General features: G+C 37.3%; 1 protein-coding gene across 3 annotated transcripts in view; it reads right to left on the reverse strand.

The window, feature by feature from the left end:
* Nucleotides 1-826: 826 nt before the first annotated feature.
* LOC131929281 (mucin-2-like) overlaps nt 827-19,910 on the reverse strand; it is a 32,575-nt gene continuing 13,491 nt past the window's right edge. For all 3 annotated transcript variants that reach the window (XM_059285378.1, XM_059285371.1, XM_059285386.1), the window contains exons 3-11: nt 11,093-11,808; nt 10,249-10,307; nt 9,237-9,361; nt 6,186-8,428; nt 5,604-5,662; nt 5,128-5,282; nt 4,701-4,810; nt 4,121-4,375; nt 827-1,518 (exon numbers count right to left, since the gene is read on the reverse strand). In XM_059285378.1, coding sequence (XP_059141361.1) covers nt 1,393-1,518; nt 4,121-4,375; nt 4,701-4,810; nt 5,128-5,282; nt 5,604-5,662; nt 6,186-8,428; nt 9,237-9,361; nt 10,249-10,307; nt 11,093-11,808 — 3,848 coding nt within the window. In that variant the 3' untranslated portion in view covers nt 827-1,392. The remainder of the gene's footprint in view (nt 1,519-4,120; nt 4,376-4,700; nt 4,811-5,127; nt 5,283-5,603; nt 5,663-6,185; nt 8,429-9,236; nt 9,362-10,248; nt 10,308-11,092; nt 11,809-19,910) is intronic.

A 19,910-nucleotide genomic window follows, 5' to 3' on the forward strand; every position in this document is an offset into this window, starting at 1 on the left:
CCCTGACATTCATAATGACATGGGCATTTAACATAATTCAGTTATGACATGAACCATGCTGTTACACCTGAACTGTCCAGATTGATAATGACAAGCCAGCAATGAAGGGTTCAGAGTGGTTTGGACATTTCAGTTCACTGAACTCTTTTTCTCTTGTTTAATATAACATTAACAAGAAAAGATAATTCTTAAGTTTGAGTATTTCTAGGTTTCATGTAGTCACCCACCTTTTCTGTCCATCTTTAAAAATATGAGCTCAATCAATAAATAAATAATTTTCTCTCATTCACTATTACTTTCTCACTCTTGTATAAATTAAAAATGTATAGATATATTAAGTAACTAGGCATATTTTCAATAGCAACATGGGATTTACAATTAAAGCATTACATTCTTTCAATTTGGGCACCTATTTACCTAGCATTAAATTGCTAAATTTTAAATTTCAAATATTTATAAGTTAAATTTTTTATAAAAGAATTTACAAGAACCTCATTACATTCAAGAGCATATATAAGACACTACATTTTTACAATGTAATGAATATGGAGTAACATTAAATCAAAATTAAAAGTTATCATCTGTTTCTTAAATAGTTCTCAGTTTCTTTACAATATCAGTTGTATCAAGCTTACTCCAGTTAAACATCTGACAACACAGGATTGTGAGTCTCCTCAGCTCAAATGCTAGGGAGACTCACCCACATAAAAACATTGTTTTAGAGCAGGGGTCTCCAAACTTTTCAGTTCGAGGGCCGCATTAACTATCAAATTTCAGTTCGGGGGCCAGTTTCTTCCAGGCATGTAGTGATTTTTCTGGGCAAAGCTCCTCAGCCATCACCAACAAACGTTTTTTCAGTGGACAAAAAGATCTCCGCGGGCCGGATGAGAGGACCTCGCGGGCCGCAGTTTGGAGACCCCTGTTTTAGAGTAATTCAAGGAACTTTGTGATGAAGCTGAAGGTAAATAGATATGATAACCCACAACTACCCTCACATATGTTTTTTGTATTCAATGAGGTTTATATAAAACCTTTTGAAGAATCGGTTTGGCTATTAACAAAGTAACTATAATTTATAAATATCTTTAACATTGAAAAAACACATTTCAATATTTCGTTATTTACAAATATATTTTTTTTAGCTTTATGCTTAATTTAAAGATAACATAGTATGTTTGGCTTTGGTTCCTATAAAATATTTGAGACATTATTATAAATTCATTATACTTATTGCAGTTCTAGTGGGTCTACTTTATAAACAACTTTAAAAATGATCTACTGATATTATTTTGCCTATTAAATCTATATATAATTCTACTATAATCAACATTGTTTTTTTAAATGAAGAAAATCTTTGGTTAATGAACAACTGAAAACGGAAAAACTTTGAACTTAGAGCCTTGTTTCAACTGTGTTTTGCATGCTGTAAAAAGGAATTCTCTCCAACTTGACCAATGAAATTCCAGCCTGGTTGTTGTAATAGTTTTCATCTTTCTTGTGGAAATTCCCATTATAAGCCTGGTAAGATGGAGAACATTACAAGGTTAATAATCATGGGAAAATATTTTGGGCATAATTAGCTGACAGTGGCATAAATACATTTTAAAAAGATTATATGTTAACAAATTAAGGTTTTTGATCAAATCTCTTACAGATTACATAATTTGTATGAAAATGTATTTATTAATTTATTATAAATAACTTTGTTTATTTTTTTAATCACAAATTAACAGAAAATGCATATGACAATCTATTGATTAATTAATTTTAAATAATTTTTTTTTTCATCACAAATTAACAAAAAAATTAATTTCAGTTTTATTTTTATTTTCCACACACTAGGTATAAAAAATATCTAGCTCTTTTTCTACTTTTTGATTTGGATTAAATAGTTTTCTGATACCTATTACTTATCAAATATATTAAACTGTAGCAAATTAAAAAATAAGATTAGCCATGTTAGTAAACAGTTTCCAAAACCCATCTGAGCTCCGCAACCTCATGAACACAAAACAAAAATGTGTAACATATGTGTAATTGTAGAGTCACATTTGAAAAGTGATAAAAAAAAAGAAAAAAAAAAATTTCTCAAATAATGAATTGTCATTATAAAACAGGAAGGACAGGAGATAAATCTGTAAGGCCAGTAATAAAACAGTCAACAAGACAATAAACCTGAGCTAGTTGTAAACACAGGTGGTTATAAATAAAAATGTGCTGGGAAATCACAAATAATTCTTTACACATGAGAAACACAAAGTATTTAGTCTACTCTGCTCATGTATGACCAGGTTCCATGACCAGATGACCACGTGCCATCATTATAATAAATCAAACTCATTCAATAATAAAAATAAAACTCTTTCACTAAAAAAATAAAATCATGCAATCTTTCAGGGAGGATTTAAAGCACTCACGAGACAGTTCTAAACTATTACAAAACCAAATCCCACAAGCTTAATTAAGTATTTGAAATCAAACAAGAATAAAAAAAACTTTACAAAAAGCTTATTAATACACCAAAAAAAAATTGTGTAGCTATTATAGTGAAAATAAGAGTGTTTATCTGCAGAGTGATTGAGCAAGACTATCTACCACTTTGTGTTTTAATCCTTTATAAATAAATTTATTAATATTCCTTGAATTTTTATTAAATAATTTTATAGCAAATTTGATTGAAAATTAAATATTTTTGCATTGTCTATGGAAATTAATTTATGAGTAAAAACAGTTGAAAAGTGAGTTATAAAATAGAACAGAACCCATAGAGAGACAGGTATGTTCTAAGATAAAGCGCATAAATTGTATTGCTGTCCTTAAAAAAAATAGTAAAAGCACACTACTTGCACAACATAACTAACTAGCACACACCATCTCCATATAGCTAAAGCTTCCTATACTTAAGATCAAAAGTGATACAAAAAGGGATGAAATAATAATGGCATCAAATCAAGGCTACATAAGAAATACTACAACTACTCTTGTAAAAGTTATTTGTTAAAATTCTTGAATAAAATACTGTTTTTTTAATTGATTTACTTACACTATTCTTTACAAGCCCAGAATCTTCACAATTGAGTCATCTGTTTGTAATATTTGTTCCATACATAAATTATTTCAACTTTTTATTTGAAAATTTTCATTATTAACATAATGGCACACATATTATTAGAGAAGTGGGTGATAAATGTTGAGAACATTCATTCAAAAGTAGAACTTTATCTACAGTAGTAGTAACGAGATCCTGTGCTAATTATGTTACGGTCAAGACTTTCAAAAGTATAATTTTACATTACATTAAATGCACTAAAACTGTTGTATTTCTGATTATTGTTTTGATTTTATTGTATTTAATCATTTTTTCCACTACCAAACTCAAAGTTGGCCTTATATAAAATTATAAGGTCTACAATACTAAATAATGTTTTACAATCTTCTGTGAGGATAGGATATTTATTTTAATTAAAATACGGTAATTATTATAATTATTAACTACTGTAGATCAATTTGGATCAAAGTAGCCTAGATATTAGTGTAAAAAACATTTAAATATAAAACACTAATCATTGTAAGCTTAGTCCAGTGGAAGGGTTAAGTGAAGGGGGAAAATAAAAGTACAATATTTCAACTATTGCTATTGTTTCATATAAAGGCAATAATTGAAACTTTATACTAATGAGAAGATAATAATAATTAATGTGAATGATTACTGAAAATATGGGAACAAGGGAGGTAATACATTAGATTTCAAATCAACAGTCAAAAGATGTTTAAGAAATGTTAGGCATGAACCAATTATTTTTACGTTCTTGTCAGGTAAACTGTTAATCAAACTGAATTTAAAAGTTATAGCTAGTTGTTGTAATAGAAATTGTGTTTATAAATATTTTACCTTTAGATCTACAGCCTTACATCATCTAGGAGCTACACCTTAATAAGTGGACACTGATAGTAAAACACTGCTTATGTATTGTTTTAATATTGTTTTCTTCCTAGCTAGTACTTAAACTTTTTAACTGGTTGAACTTCTAAGAAGCATTTTTTTTTCTGGACACAAATTGAACACACTATCTGATAAACCTGATAATCAAAAACTTAATATTAAACTCAAAAAACTTACGGGGTCATTATTATATGCATAGTTGACATGCCCTGTTCTGCCCTCATGCCCATGCCCCAGTTCTACAGCGTCGTCGGTGGCAGAATTGTCGTTGACGTATGGTTGCTTATAGTGATCCATGTCCGCAGCGTCGTATACGTTATCTTTCTGGCCAGGGGTTGACCTGTTGGATCTATAGGGGGCTGGCCAGGTGCGCTGGTACTGCGTATCATCATCATCGAAGATGTACTTTTGACTCGTAGACCTTCTACACAGCTAAAATAAGTTCAGAATTGATTAGTTTTGTACTTTTGACTTGATATATTTCTACACAACTAAAATAAGTTCAGAATTTATAGTTATATTGCATATTCTCATACAGAAGACACCAGTTTTTAACAGCTAACTTAGCTTCCTGGTAGGCAAGACTAATTTTATAGACTAACCTAAGCTTAGTTTAATCATAAACTGAACAAAAATTTTAACAATACCCCACGTGCTACAGTAAAAGAGTTAATGATTATCTTAAGAAATATCCTGCCTAGTATTTTCTTGACTGCTAAAACTGTTTTAAGTACAGCAGTGAAACAAAAAAACTTACCAATAAAATAATCAAGACAATTATAAAGATGAAAAGACAACCTCCGCACACAATGACAGCAATAGCCCAGTTCTCTAAAACTTTATCGCTGTTCTCCTTTTTTTTCACCTCTGTGGACAAAGTAAAAAGTGCATTGATTAACGTCTTGTAGTTATTTATCATGTAATTTTTTTTTAATCCATAACTTTTAATGATAGAATACATTTTAATAAGCATATAATTTATTTATTTAAATGAAAACCAAAAACTATATAATTATTAGAATATTTAAATAATCACAAAATCAACGCCAATTTTCTATAAACTGGTAATGGCACTTATTTACATATTTTAAAAAAAATACCTCCATACTGAACAGTGCTTAGGTCGATTCTGACCCAGTCAACTGCTACAGTAGAATTTATTTGAACAGTTATCTTAAAAATACCTTGATGCTCAATGGTGGTCGCGTCAATGGTGAAGTTTCCAAGTAGAGCATTATTTTCCAGAAGATGATTTTTAAAGGTCAAGGTCATGTTGTCAGCGGTCATTGAAGATGCAGCGTCAAAGACTGTTTCATACAGGACAACCACACTTCCCTGGCTGTACAGAAAACAGACGATCATAATCTTATTTAAATGGGCGATAAAAATTGAACACTTTTGAGTTTTAACGACTATAACTGCAAATACAATAAAAATTGAATAAAAAGTACTTTGAAGGTGTATTTTACAAACAATCAAGCTTCAGATATAATAATAATTTTTAAAAAAACTACAACAATTTCAATTATTAATTATTTTGGTAAATAATAAAATTATCAACAGATATTTTTGTCAAAGCTCCCTTTAACCTATCTGGTTGTCTATGCTTCAGTGATTGGTCAATCCAAAAAATTATTTTTAACAAGCCTTGTCAACTCACCGAAATTCTTTAATTATTACGTTTATAAATCCTGGTACATTCTTGTATAGTTTAGTAAGCTGAAAAAAGCATTCATTTTTTCAGTCACAGCAGTTAAAAATATGTTTAAATAGCAGACAAGGTTAATAGTGGGGAGAGTAAATAAAAAACTAAATGTGTAGCCAACAATAAGTAATGTTAAGATAGTCACAGCAGTTTAAAATATTTTCAAATAGAAGACAAGAATGTTGATGGAGAGAGTCAAATATAATGAAAACTAGGCAAGAAGTAATGTAAATGTAGGAAGTAGTAGTATTACTACTACTTCTCATTTCCAAAACCTGAAACTGCCATGATATAACTGTTAGAATCTATATCATGGAATGATCCAGTTGTGAACATCATTGCTAAACCCAAGCCTTTTTAAATTTTATCCCCTTTAAAGATATTAAAGGTAGCTGATCAAGATGCAATTCTTTTTAAATTCCAACATCAAAGAAACATGTACACTATTTAATATGCATGATGTACCATGGACTTGTAAAAGTAACTTTAGATTTGACTTTTACAACAATAACTAAGCTGAGAAAAGAGGCTGCTTACCAGTTCTGTGAGCTGATCAAAAAGGGTTCGGAAATCATCGCTTGAATTGTCTAGAAGGTTTTTATTCCAGGCATAGCCCTCAGTGATAGAAAACTGGCCTCGGATGATTCGGGTTGGTGCGGAGGTTGTTGCTGTGGGTGTGGGTGTTGTGGTTGATTCTGTCATGTTTGAAGCTTCAGTTGTGTTGACTGTAGAATTTGACCAAGTCATAGTCACAGTGGTTGACTGAGTCACATTGACTGTTTCAGTCATGTTGACTGTTGATGTTTCATTCATGTTGACTGTAGAATTTGACCAAGACCAAGTCGTATTGAAGGGAGTTGACTCAGTCATGTTGACTGTTGATGTTTCATTCACGTTGACTGTAGAATTCGACCAAGTCATAGTCGCAGTGGTTGACTGAGTCACATTGACTGTCTCAGTCATGTTGACTGTTGATGTTTCATTCATGTTGACTGTAGAATTTGACCAAGACCAAGTCGTGTTGAAGGGAGTTGACTCAGTCGCGTTGACTGTTGATGTTTCAGTCATGTTGACTGTAGAATTTAACCAAGACCAAGTCGTATTTAAGGGAGTTGACTCAGTGACGTTGACTGTAGACATATACCAAGTTGTATTGACTGGGGTTGACTGAGTTGCATTGACTGTAGACATAGACCAAGTCGTATTTACTGGGGTTGACTGAGTCACGTTGACTGTTTCAGTCATGTTGACTGTAGACATAGACCAAGTTGTATTGACTGGGGTTGACTGAGTCGCATTGACTGTAGACATAGACCAAGTTGTATTGACTGGGGTTGACTGAGTTGCATTGACTGTAGACATAGACCAAGTCGCATTGACTGTAGACATAGACCAAGTCGTATTGACTGTAGACATAGACCAAGTCGTATTGACTGTAGTGGACTGAGTCGTGTTGTCTGTCCCATGTGATGAAATGACTGACGTGGTTGTCCACACACTAACATTGAATGCTGACTGAGTTGTCACATGATCTGGTAAAGAAATATTTGGCATGCTGGTGCTGTTCTCATTGGTCAAGTTGTTGAATAGCGTGCTGGTCAAGTTCAGTCCACTGGTTGTGGTTGGTAATGTGGTCGTTGGTAATGTGGTGGTTGTCAGGCTAATCAATGGAGAAGTGGTTGTGGTGTTAGTTACATTGCTAAATACAGGAGTTGTGTTGGATGTAGTTGTGTTTAAAGATGTATCTGTATGATTTATACCAACTGCAGGGGGGATAAGTGTGGTAGTTGTGTTGGATGCAGTTGTGTTTAAAGTTGCATCTGTATGATTCATACCGGGTGTAGGGGGGATAAGTGTGGTAGTTGTGTTGGATGCAGTTGTGTTTAAAGTTGCATCTGTATGATTCATACCGGGTGTAGGGGGGATAAGTGTGGTAGTTGTGTTGGTGGTTGCATCTGTATGATTTATACCAGGTGTAGGGGGGAAAAGTATGGTAGTTGTGTTGGTGGTTGCATCTGTATGATTTATACCAGGTGTAGGGGGGAAAAGTATGGTAGTTGTGTTGGTGGTTGCATCTGTATGATTTATACCGGGTGTAGGGGGGATAAGTGTGGTAGTTGTGTTGGTGGTTGCATCTGTATGATTTATACCGGGTGTAGGGGGGATAACTATGCTAGTTGTGTTGGATGCAGCTGTAGCAGTGGTGTATGAAGTTGTATCTGTAGGATTGGTGCTTGGTGTGCTAGAAACTGGTGAGACTGTTGTGTTGATGATCTGCGTTGTGTTTGCAACAACATCTAACACAGTGGGGGACGTGCTGTTCAGTGTGGGGGACGTGCTGGTCAGTGTGGGGGATGTGCTGTTCAGTGTGGGGGCTGTGCTGTTCAGTGTGGGGGATGTGCTGGTCAGTGTGGGGGCTGAGGTGGTCAGTGTGGGGGCTGAGGTGGTCAGTGTGGGGGTCTGGGCTGTAGTGCTGGAGACTTCTATTCCACCAATGATGGTACCATTGGTCCCAGCTGTTGAGTTGATCATAGGGTCTGCCGTAGTGCTGACTGTAGCTGTTGCGGTTGTTAGAATGGTGGGTGGTGTACTTGTGGATGACAGTATGGACGTGGATGTTGTCATTGCTGGGGATGATGGTGTTGTCACAACTGAGGTGGATGTTGGTGTTGTCATTGATGACGATGATGTTGTCACCAGTGGTGTCAATGTTGATGATGTCACACTTGTCAAAGGTGACAGATGACTCGTTGGAGGGGTCACTGTAGTTGTCAGCAACTCTGAAAAAAAAAGATAATTTTTAAAAAATGAAATGTCCTCGTGCCAACTATACTATCAACTTTCTCTTAAAGAGGCAGATAGCTGCAACCTCTTCCGACCTGATTAATACCAGGTACTTGAAAGAACTGTGTAGGCTCATTGTACACACAGGGTACTTTTTTTTAAATGATCAAACCTTGTGTATATTTACTGTGTGTTTTTAAATTGTCTAAAAATAGGGACCACTATTTGGAAGGTGATGGTAAAATTTACACCAAAATTAATTAAATTAAAATATTTTAGTTAAAAATAAGCAGGTGTCCTTTTAATTGTTGTCCTAAAAATTTAACAAACTACATTTTATAAAAGGCAAAGAAATTTAGAGTAATATTAATTGTTTCCAATTTTTTGGACGATACAATTTACATGCATGATACATATTTATTTTTTTGGGACAAGAAAATTATGTTTTACATATAATCTATTAAAAGCAAGTAAATCTAATTACAAAATTGTTTTTTAATTATCTTCCACTTTTTCATATTTTCATTGAATGTATATACTTGATACAGCTTAAATTAATTAGTTAAATTAAGTTAGTAAAAATATTAATATACTTCCATATACATTATGTTAGATCAACAATGAAATTTGAAAGCTCTCTCAACCTACAAAGCAAATTAATTTAATCGAATTTTCACCATTGTCATTAAAATGCTGTAAGATTAATAAGTTGTAAACAATCTACATTTTTGTAAATTTTTCCCAATTAGTAATTTTTTTCCCTACCATTGACCTAGAATAGAGCACAGCTAATTAATGACTCACCATCAAGTACAAGGAGGTCGTCAATTTGTAACGTCTTTGTGAGGTTTATCAATTTTTCTATCTCTTCTGTCGTCATGTTGGCATCTAAAAATTTGATTTCCAGCTGGACTACTATACTTCCTTGCCTGGAAAAGTGTTTAAATTACAGTTATTACACAGTGGTCTAGCGGTAGAGAGTTGGACTGCTAACCCGTAAGTCTCGAGTTTGAATCCGGGTTCAAGTCAGTAGACCGTCCCTGAGTCCACCCAACTCTGATGGGTACCTAACTCACAATATGGTAAGTAAAGGCGGCTGGGCATAGTGCTGACCACACTATCTCTTCATATGCCGAGGTCACAGAAACAAGTGAACTCTACTTCACTTACCCTATAGACCGTGAGGTTTGAAAAGGGAACTTTACTTTTACTTTTTAAAACACGTTAAATTTATAATAATTTTTAACAGTTGACAAAATGAATCATTCACACACTGAAGGTAAATAAGCACAACTCTAGCTGCTCAATGAAACAAAAGGGTGATCCAAAAAACATATTTTTTAACATTGTAACTCTCAATCATTTTCTTGGAAGCCTCTAGACCTGTTTAGTCAAATTAAAAAGTGATACATTTTCAGATAGTCAATAAGACAAAAAAGGGGATAGTGTGGTCAGCACTATGTCCAGCTAACTTGGTGTAGTCAGGTGACCCTCAAAGCTTGATGGACTTAAGGATATTACAGTACAGCCTCAAGGATGGGAACCAACCTCGAAACTTCTGGGTTAGCAACTCTGAGCTCTAACACTCAACCAGCCATTTCCGTTTTCAAAATTACCACAGGGTTTTTCCATTGCTAATATTAACACATTATAGTGCAATAAACTAACATAAAATTCTATAAAAAATACAACACAAACATCATTCATACCAGACAAATAAAAAACATAAATTATCTTTAAAAGGCTATAAATTTTATCTGCTTTAGTATAAAAATAGAACTGCAAGTGGTCTACTTGACAAGAGGAAAAAACTTACGAAAACTGAATAATTGTAGAGCCATTGTATGTTGTGACATTTGTGAATAGATCATCAAGCTGTAAACAATAAATTACAAGAAATACAGACACAATGAGTTTAGATATTTCTATAGACTAAACTATAATAGGTCAGATTTAACAAATACAAACACAGTGAGTTTAGATATTTCTATAGACTATAACAGGCAAGATATAACAAATGTAGACACAGTGAGTTTAGATATTTCTATAGACTATAACAGGCAAGATATAACAAATGTAGACACAGTGAGTTTAGATATTTCTATAGACTATAACAGGCAAGATATAACAAATGTAGACACAGTGAGTTTAGATATTTCTTTAGGCTATTAAAGGCAAGCTATAACAAATACAGACACAGTGAGTTTAGATATTTCTATATTTCTATATTTCAGCTATAACAAATACAGTGAGTTTAGATATTTCTATAGAATATAACAGGCCAGTTGTAACAAATACAGACTGTAACAGGCCAGAAGAATAGAACATCTTAGCCTCTAATTTAATTTGTTTTTGTAAAGTGGAGATCTAATAAGGTAACTATTGTACAAGTAGTATTACTAAGTATTATTTACACAAGACCTAGGCTGAAAGGGGCAGTTGTAGTAGAGTTTAGGAACTGTCCAACAGAAAAAAATTCACAGCTGTCTTTAACTTCCCCAACCAGGTACCCATCAGAGCTGCGCAGACTTGAACAAATTTCTAAAGACTGAGTTTCAATTGGGTTCGAACCCTAGCCCATCATGTTTTGCAATCAGTAACACTACCACCAAAGCACTAGCTGAGATTACCTCATTAAAATTTTCCTTGTAATGACTTACCCATGCAGAGACATTGTGACTGAGGCTAGCATAGCCTTCAGATGAACTGTTCTTATACTCATCAGTCCAGTTGAGGTTGATGATTCTGAAAGTGACGTTAAAGATTTTCAAGGTCTCCGTGTAGTTTTCAGCCAATGTCGTGTTGACGCTTGATGTGTTGAAGACATGCGTAGTGCCCATGGATGGCATTGATGTTAGCCCCGGGCTTGTTGTCATGGCAACAGTGATAGAAGTGTTGTCCAGGTTAGGAGAGGCTGTGCCGTATGTCGTGTTTAAGTCACTCCCTGACAAGTTTGCATGTGGCGTAGGGTATGTTGTAGATGCTGTATGGTCTGATGAACTAGAGTTTGATGTATTTCCGCCTGGGTTTACAGTGGTGTGTGAATAATCCGAAAGTGTTTGGTTGTCAGTGGTAAAGTTGTTAGAGAATGACGTACTGTTGTTTACGTTGCTCTGTGATGCTGTGGTGGTGACACCATTAAAAGAACTGTTGTCATGTGCTGTGCTGGTTTTGTTGTCAAACAGGGATGCTGTTGTGACGTTGCTGTATGACGAAGCTGTTGTTGTGACATTGTTGTACCATGGGGCTGTTGTTGTGTCATTGCTGTACAACAGGGCTGTTGTGGAGTTGCTGGAGGACGGGACTGGTGTTGTGGAGTTGTCAACATAGATTGAGCTCTCAGGACTAATGGACAGAGCTTGTGGGCTGGTGGGATCTAAAACGCAAAAACAAAAATCAGAAGTTGTGAGTTGGTGGGGGGGGGGGGGGGGGGGGGGGGGGGGGGTTCTAAAACACAACATACAAAAATCAGATCAAATAGAGCTAATCAAGCTCAGTGTATAAGCTAGGCTTAAGTCTTCGTTCAATTCATCTTCTTCTCAATCTGAACTGGCTACAGGAATTGTACGAATCAGCTCCGATTAGAGTGTGGAGTGGAGGGGGGGGGGGGGGAGGATAGAATTGACATTGCAAGAACCTAATGGTTATATAATATATTGTGTGTTACATACAATGTATAGATGTCTAGAGTTTATGGTAGAGTATCTGTCTAGGGAGCGTGGTAGAGACATATGCAAGTAAATAAAGTAGATTAGCAGCCTAAGTAAAGCGCCCATTCTGCTTGTGACAATACAAATTAGGACAGTTTTGGCAACAACACACTAAATAAAGTAGTCGCGTCAACAGCTGTCTATTAAAGCCATTTATAATATAATATATAGTTCGTGCTTAAGTCATGCGTTACGATGCTAGATCTAACTGCCGTATTATAATTTTCCATTTCGTATAGTGCACTATAGGGCCCTAATGTAAGCCCCCCCTTCCCCCCCCCCCCCTACACACCTGAATGTAGAGAAACGAAAGGTAAACGGACTAGAGAAACTAGAGTCTAGTTAAAGTTTCACTACTGTTAGACCCCCTTTCTTTATACCCCAGGAAGAGAAATACAATTTCGTGACTTCTTCGCGACCATCTAGTCTACATCACTACATCTCGTATCTAGATTAGATTCTAGTAAGTTCCTCGCTACCTATTGCCTATTTATTACATAACTAAACTGATGTAATAAGTCAATTAGTACAAAATAAGTCACTGATCTAGACTTCAATACAAGAAGAAAACGCATTGTACTTTGTAGCTCTATAATATTCACTTCCTTGCTCACAGAAGCGGGAGATTTATAGACTAACGGAAACAGTAAAAGTTTTGTGGGGAAACTGTCAAACACGATTTATAATTTCCTACATTTGAGAGCTATTTTTAACAACACGCTGGCCTAGATTCGATTAATGAAACGTTTCTAAATTAAAGGGCAGCGGTGTCCCAACAACGTATCACTTTAAATTTATTTTATTTTTAAATCTATATCTATGTGTCTCCTTAAAGCCTAAAGGGTCGTCCAACCCAAAAGAGAAAACTTTGAGAGTGGAAGGGGAGGGTGGGAGAATTCAGATTTTCAAACGTCAGAAGGTATGGGAAGGTGCGGTGAGGAAAATATTACGTCATACCTAGACTTTTTAAATAAGTAATTTTTTTAAGCTGAATGTTCACAGCTTACTTTATTTGCTTTTTAAATGACTTTTTTTTTAAATTTATTAGGCTTATACCAAATCTTGACTAAATTTGCGATCCGAATTTTATTTGCAAATGACGTAACGAATCACTATCTATGACATTTAAGTTCCGCCCTGGTAGAATATACTCAAAAGGGCTTCTCTGTCATTTTTAATCTTTTTGAGGTTTTGCAATTTCTGGGTTTTTTTTTAAACAGCAATTTCTTTGAATAACGGTATTTTTATCAGCTTTTATTACAATTTACAAAATAGTCTTTTAAAATGCAATATAATGGCTAAAATTCAGTTTCGAATACTACTTTTTAGAAAGTGTAAGTTTCACTGGTAAAAGCGTGTCTTCACAAAAGTCCGACTCCTCCCCTCCCCCATAATAGTATGACGTGGTTGATGGGGGTAAATTGTTTTTAAAGCGTGACGTAATTTCTCAAAAAAGAACCACGTATAACCATTTTTTTTTCATTTCTCCTGGGACTGAGCTACCCCTCCACCTCCCTAGTTACGCCACTGACGGCGTGGAGAAACAGCTATCGGAACACCATGTAACCGGCGTTAGAGAGTATTGAACGACACCATAGACAGCAGACGTTGAGACAGAAAAAGCCATATAGTAATAACAATAAAGCCTAAATATATAAGCTGTAAGATACACAAATTGTTTTTGTAAAGACAGATAAGACCTGCGCTAAAATAACACTGTCTCACTATGTAAAGGTCATGTATTCTTAGCATTTAAAAAAAAATTGGGATTAAAGTTATCTTCTAAAAAAAAAAAAAAAAAACGAAACAAATTGAATTTAAATCCAGGGTTTTATGATAAGAGGAGAAGCTCTGTGTAAAAACTTTGCCGGGTGAAATACAATATTTTAATCTATGGGAGGGGGGGGGGGGGTGACACAATAGGAACTCGACGGTTAGAAAGATTTGAACACAGAACGTTTGGATTATATTTCTTGTTGTGGTGCCGTTTGGATTTCCCCAAGGACATTGTCATGGCGGTTAGGTGTGATGGGTGGGGGGGGGGGGGGGGTGTTGTGTGGGTGAGTGGGGGGGGGGGGGGTAAATGTAGTGTTATAAGTGTGAGGGTGGTTGTGTGGTGTTAAGTGGAGGGTAGATGTGATGTGTATGTGGGGATTAAGTGTGGTGTTGTGGGGGATTAGGTGTAGTGTTGTGTGTGGGAGTATGTGTGGGGTTGTATGTGTGGGGGTAGGTGTAGTGTGTGTGTGGGGGGGGGGGTCCTAATAGGGTGGGGAACACGACATTATTCGGTAAAGTGGGGGTCGGGGTTGCGGTTAGGGTGGATGGGGTACGGTGATCTAGTGCCAGATTTTTAAGCCGTGGCATCTGACACCGGTGCGTGTCCCCACACAACTGGTGTCCCCCACACAACTCGTGTCCCCACACAGCCGGTGTCCACACACAGCTGGTGGCACCTGACACCGGTACGTGTCCCCACACAACTGGTGTCCCCCACACAACTGGTGTCCCCACACAGCTGGTGTCCCCACACAGCTGGTGTCCCCACACAACTGGTGTCCCCACACAACTGGTGTCCCCCACACAACTGGTGTCCCCCACACAACTGGTGTCCCCACACAGCTGGTGTCCCCACACAACTGGTGTCCCCCACACAACTAGTGTCCCCACACAGCTGGTGTCCCCCACACAACTGGTGTCCCCACACAACTGGTGTCCCCACACAACTGGTGTCCCCCACACAACTAGTGTCCCCACACAGCTGGTGTCCCCACACAACTGGTGTCCCCACACAACTGGTGTCCCCCACACAACTAGTGTCCCCACACAGCTGGTGTCCCCACACAACTGGTGTCCCCACACAGCAGTGGCACCTGACACCGGTACGTGTCCCCACACAGCTAGTGTCCCCACACAGCTGGTGTCCCAACACAGCTGGTGTCCCCCACACAGCTTGCGTCCCAACACAGCTGGTGTCCCCACACAGCCGTGACACCTGTGTGGGTCGGGGGATGAAGTGCGGGTGCACTGGTGGTAGACCTCCCTGCTTTAGAACACGACACCATTACACATCACGCAGTGATGAATACTTGATTTTTTTTTTACGCTGATTAACATTCACACAGCATTGTGTGAATAAGAGAAACCAGCTTGTATTATGTAATGAAATAAATCCTTACACGGAGCTTCCAACATTCAGTATTGGTGGGGGGGGGGGGGGTTATGTTGTGTTATCTTGTTTTTCTTGACCCCCCCCCCCCTACCACCACCACCACAACCCCTCTACTGACGACCGTGTAACGATACGCAATGGATATGTCCTTTTGTCCATTAAATTTACGTTAGGGTCATATAATTATTTTAAAGAGAAGTTAACTTCAATAAGGAAGTAAATAATGTAGTTGTGTGCCGTCCCAACTAAGTGGCGTAGGCAGAAAGGGTGTTAGGGGGTTAGAACCCCCCTGAGTCAAATGTCGGCCTACGCCACGTGCTGTCTAGACGTGGTTTCTTTTAGGAATATGTTCGGTCGGGGAAATGGGGGCACCTCCACCGCCGCCACCCCTGACAAAATAGTTTATATAAAAAATATAATAATTTAATCAATGTCATCCCCTCAAAAAATTATAAGTGCACCTCACCCCAAAGTTTCACGCTCCCCCCTCCCCAATAAAAAAAATGTCTGGAAGAAACGCAGTTTTACAAAGGTTTCTTAAGGTCACTTTGACAGCTGACTAAATCTATTTCCAACTTTATCCGGGTCACTAATGTCAACCAGAATATAAACCAATACACTTTATCAAGATACCTTTTGTTTCGCGGAGTTTTTAATCCTATTCTTTAAACCTCCATAGCTCGTAATTTGGCGCGTCGCCGCGACGCAAGGCTATGATTAAGTGTCGGGTTGGTCCGTACTTGCTCGTAAATAAGTTGCCCGTGACATGCCGCCGTAATGCATTTAGACAATTTTACACCGAAGTTACCTGTCCTGCACATTTTTTACCTGTTGTTTTAGGTCATGTGCATGCAGACAGACAGGTCTCCGGGGTGGGGCGGGGTTTAAAAAAAAAATCTTTGACGCGAGACGCCCTTGAGTCATAGCAGGCTAGGACGATAAACCCATAATGTAGGAATACACGGATTAAGGGACGTTAATCCCATGATGCACCATTTCGATGGTTTAAAATTTGTAGGAAATGGACAATGTGTCTTGTCTAGAGGGAGATAAGGGCGTGTCGATAGAAAATTGTCTACATGGAGATTAAGGCGTGTCGATAGAAAATTGTCTAGAGGGAGATTAGGGCGTGTCAATAGAAAATTGTCTACAGGGAGATTAGGGCGTGTCGATAGAAAATGTGTCTACATGGAGATTAGGGCGTGTCGATAGAAAATTGTCTACATGGAGATTAAGGCGTGTCTATAGAAAATCGTCTAGATGGAGATAAGGGCGTGTCAATAGAAAATTGTCTCGGTGGAGAAAAGGGCGTGTCGATAGAAAAATTGCCTACAGGGAGATTAGGGTGTGTCGATAGAAAATTTCTTTGGCGAGATTAGGGTGTGTCGATAGAAAATTGTCTAGAGGAAGATTAGGGCGTGTCGATAGAAAATTAGGGGTCGGCGTGGTCGAGTCGGTAAGGCTCATGGTTGCTAAACCGAAAAGTCTCGAGTTCGAACCCCCGGGCAGATGAGGCTCGTTAGCTGGGGACGGCCACTCTTCTAGGAGAGACAACTCCAAAATCAAACAACTGCTGCCTTGTAGTTTGTTTTTGGTATGGAAGCAAATCCAAAAAGAAAAGCAGGCTGAAATCGGAGTCAATGGCCTCAATGGCGCATAACCAGTTGACACGTAATCCTTAATTGTGATGGAAGCATGGTCGAGTCGGCAAAGCTCATGGTTGATAAATTCGAAAAAAGTCTCGAGTTCAAACCCTCTGGCAGATAGATTCTAAGGCTCGATCCCTCCCAACACTAAAAATTAAGAACGAAGAAGAAGAAGATAGAAAACTGTCTAGTGGAGATTATGGCGTGTCGATTTTGCTTCACCACTATCTTATTGTAATGGATCTTCAAATAAAGAAATGTTCAATTACTATTACTTGCTATTGTCATGGCAAATGCTGCCTTTACTTTCCCTGAAGTTAGTCAGGTACCCATCAAGATCTCGGGGACGTCCAACAGACGCGGGGCCGAGATCCGAACTCAAGATTTTCAGGTTAGCACTAAAGCGCTCTACAATCCGGCCACACCATTCTATGTCTCATTAACTATAACAAAACCCTTTCTAAGCTCTACTGATAGAATAACTAAAAACCTTGACTTCTAATTTTGGACGAATCCATTATCAGACACTTGTAGTAAAACTACACCCGTTGCTAGGTAACAAGTAAACAGCACTAAAGTGGAAAGTTGTGTCACTTTGTGACAGTGTGTCTACTGTGACAAATTCTGTCAACAATCTGTCACGTTCATACAACTGTCACTTTTGTGACGACATGTGACAAAGAAATAGCGAGTTTGAGCAGAGGCGTAGCGAGGGGGGGGGCGGCTGCGGACCGCAGTGGGTGACACCATTTAGGGAGGGGGGTGACACCAAAGCAAAAAAATAGCAAAATATATAGAGAATAATGATTATTCTACTTAAAAGTTATTAATTGGGGTGTTTAATAGTCTTCTAAGAGCAAATTTGATAAGGGTGATAGCGAGGGGGGAGGGGGGGGGGGTGACACCATGACGTTAACCTGCTAATAATAGAGAAAACATGCTACAACAAGCTGTATTTATAACCGACCATAGATAAAAATCGTTAATATCTGAGCACAGTTTAAAGCAATCGCCGTGGGGGAAGGGGGGGGGGGGAAAGTAAGGGAAGTTACAATACAGTAACTCAACGTTGCAAAATGTCGAGGTAAACGGTTTGGTTGAGAATCGTAATAACTTACGTGTTAATCTTTGTATGGGGGGTAAAAAATTTCAATACAAAAATATGTGAAAACATATACACATGCGTATATACATACTTACTTATACATATATATATATATATATATATATATATATATATATATATATATATATATATATATATATATATATATATATATATATATATTACGGGGGGGGGGGGGGCTGACACCATTAAGTGCCGCATCGGGTGACACCCGACCTCGCTATGTCACTGAGTTTGAGGATGATTTACGCTAGGTTCAAATGTTGATTAAAATTTTAATTAACAAGCATCAGTGGCGTAGCCAGGGGAGGGTCATAGCCCCCCCCCCCATAGACCCCTCGGTATTATTTAAAAAGTATGAGGGGGGGGGGGCTGCAAATAGAAAGTTTGAGGGGGGGTTGTCCCCGGGTAAAAATTGGACCCCCTCCCCCTTGAGACGATCCTGGCTACGCCACTGACAAGCATATATTAAAAAATATGTTTATTAACGTCAGATTTAGTTATTACTTGATCTGAGATATCTACTTTAAAAATGTCAAATTGAGGCCACAGGGGTCATATTTCATACATGCCATGAGCTATTTTTAACTTTGACCCTAACCTCCATTGTTACAATACACAAAACATCTTAAAATGACATCAGGCAGCCACCACCCCCTCTAAAAATAAACTACTAAATCTAAAAACAAGTAAATAAAAAGTCTAGTGACAATTTAAGCGCAATTTCCTTAATTAATATTTTGTGACCGAACGAAAGGATATTTTTTTAAAAACTTTCTTCGGCAATATTGTAATTATGGCAGGAATCGATTGGTAAATGTTTCAAGTCGCTAAGTGGTCTGGTTGCCGAGATATGGGCCAAAAACTGCATTTTTTCGAGGTTGTTTGGCTTTTCCGGGAAATCCAGGAAGGAATTCCGGGAATTTTTTTGGCCCACAATCATCCTCGGAACTTGCTTAACATATTTGCTTTTGGAACTAGTCCTCGATATTGCTTCGTTGAGTAGGAGATACGAGTTAAAGCTGCGGACACACATCCATCCATCCATCCATCCAGAAATAACGAATTAATAATCGCAATTGTCAGTATGGAAATTGCGCTAAAAATACGTCGTTTTTCATTTTTTTTAAATCTGATGCTATATTATATTTACCTGTGAGATCGTTAAATTAAATACAAGAGACGGCTATGATTAATGCAACGATCAGCGTTTCGGTTTTCGTAGCTATGTCAACAAGAAAAACGCATCATACATACAACTGTTTGGATTATACAGCGATGTAAGAGGTGATATTGTTTTGGTATCGGAGTTTAGGGTAGATCATAATAAATATAGATTTAAATAGCAATATTTAGCGTGTGTTGAATTTCTTTCTAAACTACCTCCCCTAGCATAAACATTAAAATTTTTAATTAATTAGTTTTATTCGCTCTACTGTTATTAAACTGTATCCATTTTTTAAAAATCTAATCCAGAATATTATAGGACATTGATCAGTTTTATATGTTTTAACAATGTGTATGTATATAATCTTTTCTTCGTGTTTTTTGTTGACGTGTGATGAAGACTATCTTGCCTCCCTCGAATAGTAGAGCACACACAAAAAAATCCCATATGATGTCAATCAATTTAAAATCTATAATCGAAAGATTGTGCAGTAATATTCATGGTCCATCCAACTTGCAGTGGTTGGAGGGGTGTGGCCTTGGGTGGAGGGGTGTGGCCTTGAGATTAGGCGTTAGTCCTAACATGACGAGTAAAACATAACTGCGTTAAAATTTAACACGAGCAAGAGAGGGTATGAGAAGTAGCCTACATCTTTACAG

This window comes from Physella acuta, unplaced genomic scaffold, assembly GCF_028476545.2.
Source record: "Physella acuta isolate Inbredline_101_S28 unplaced genomic scaffold, ASM2847654v3 ptg000094l, whole genome shotgun sequence".
Taxonomy (NCBI): Eukaryota; Metazoa; Mollusca; class Gastropoda; family Physidae; genus Physella; species Physella acuta.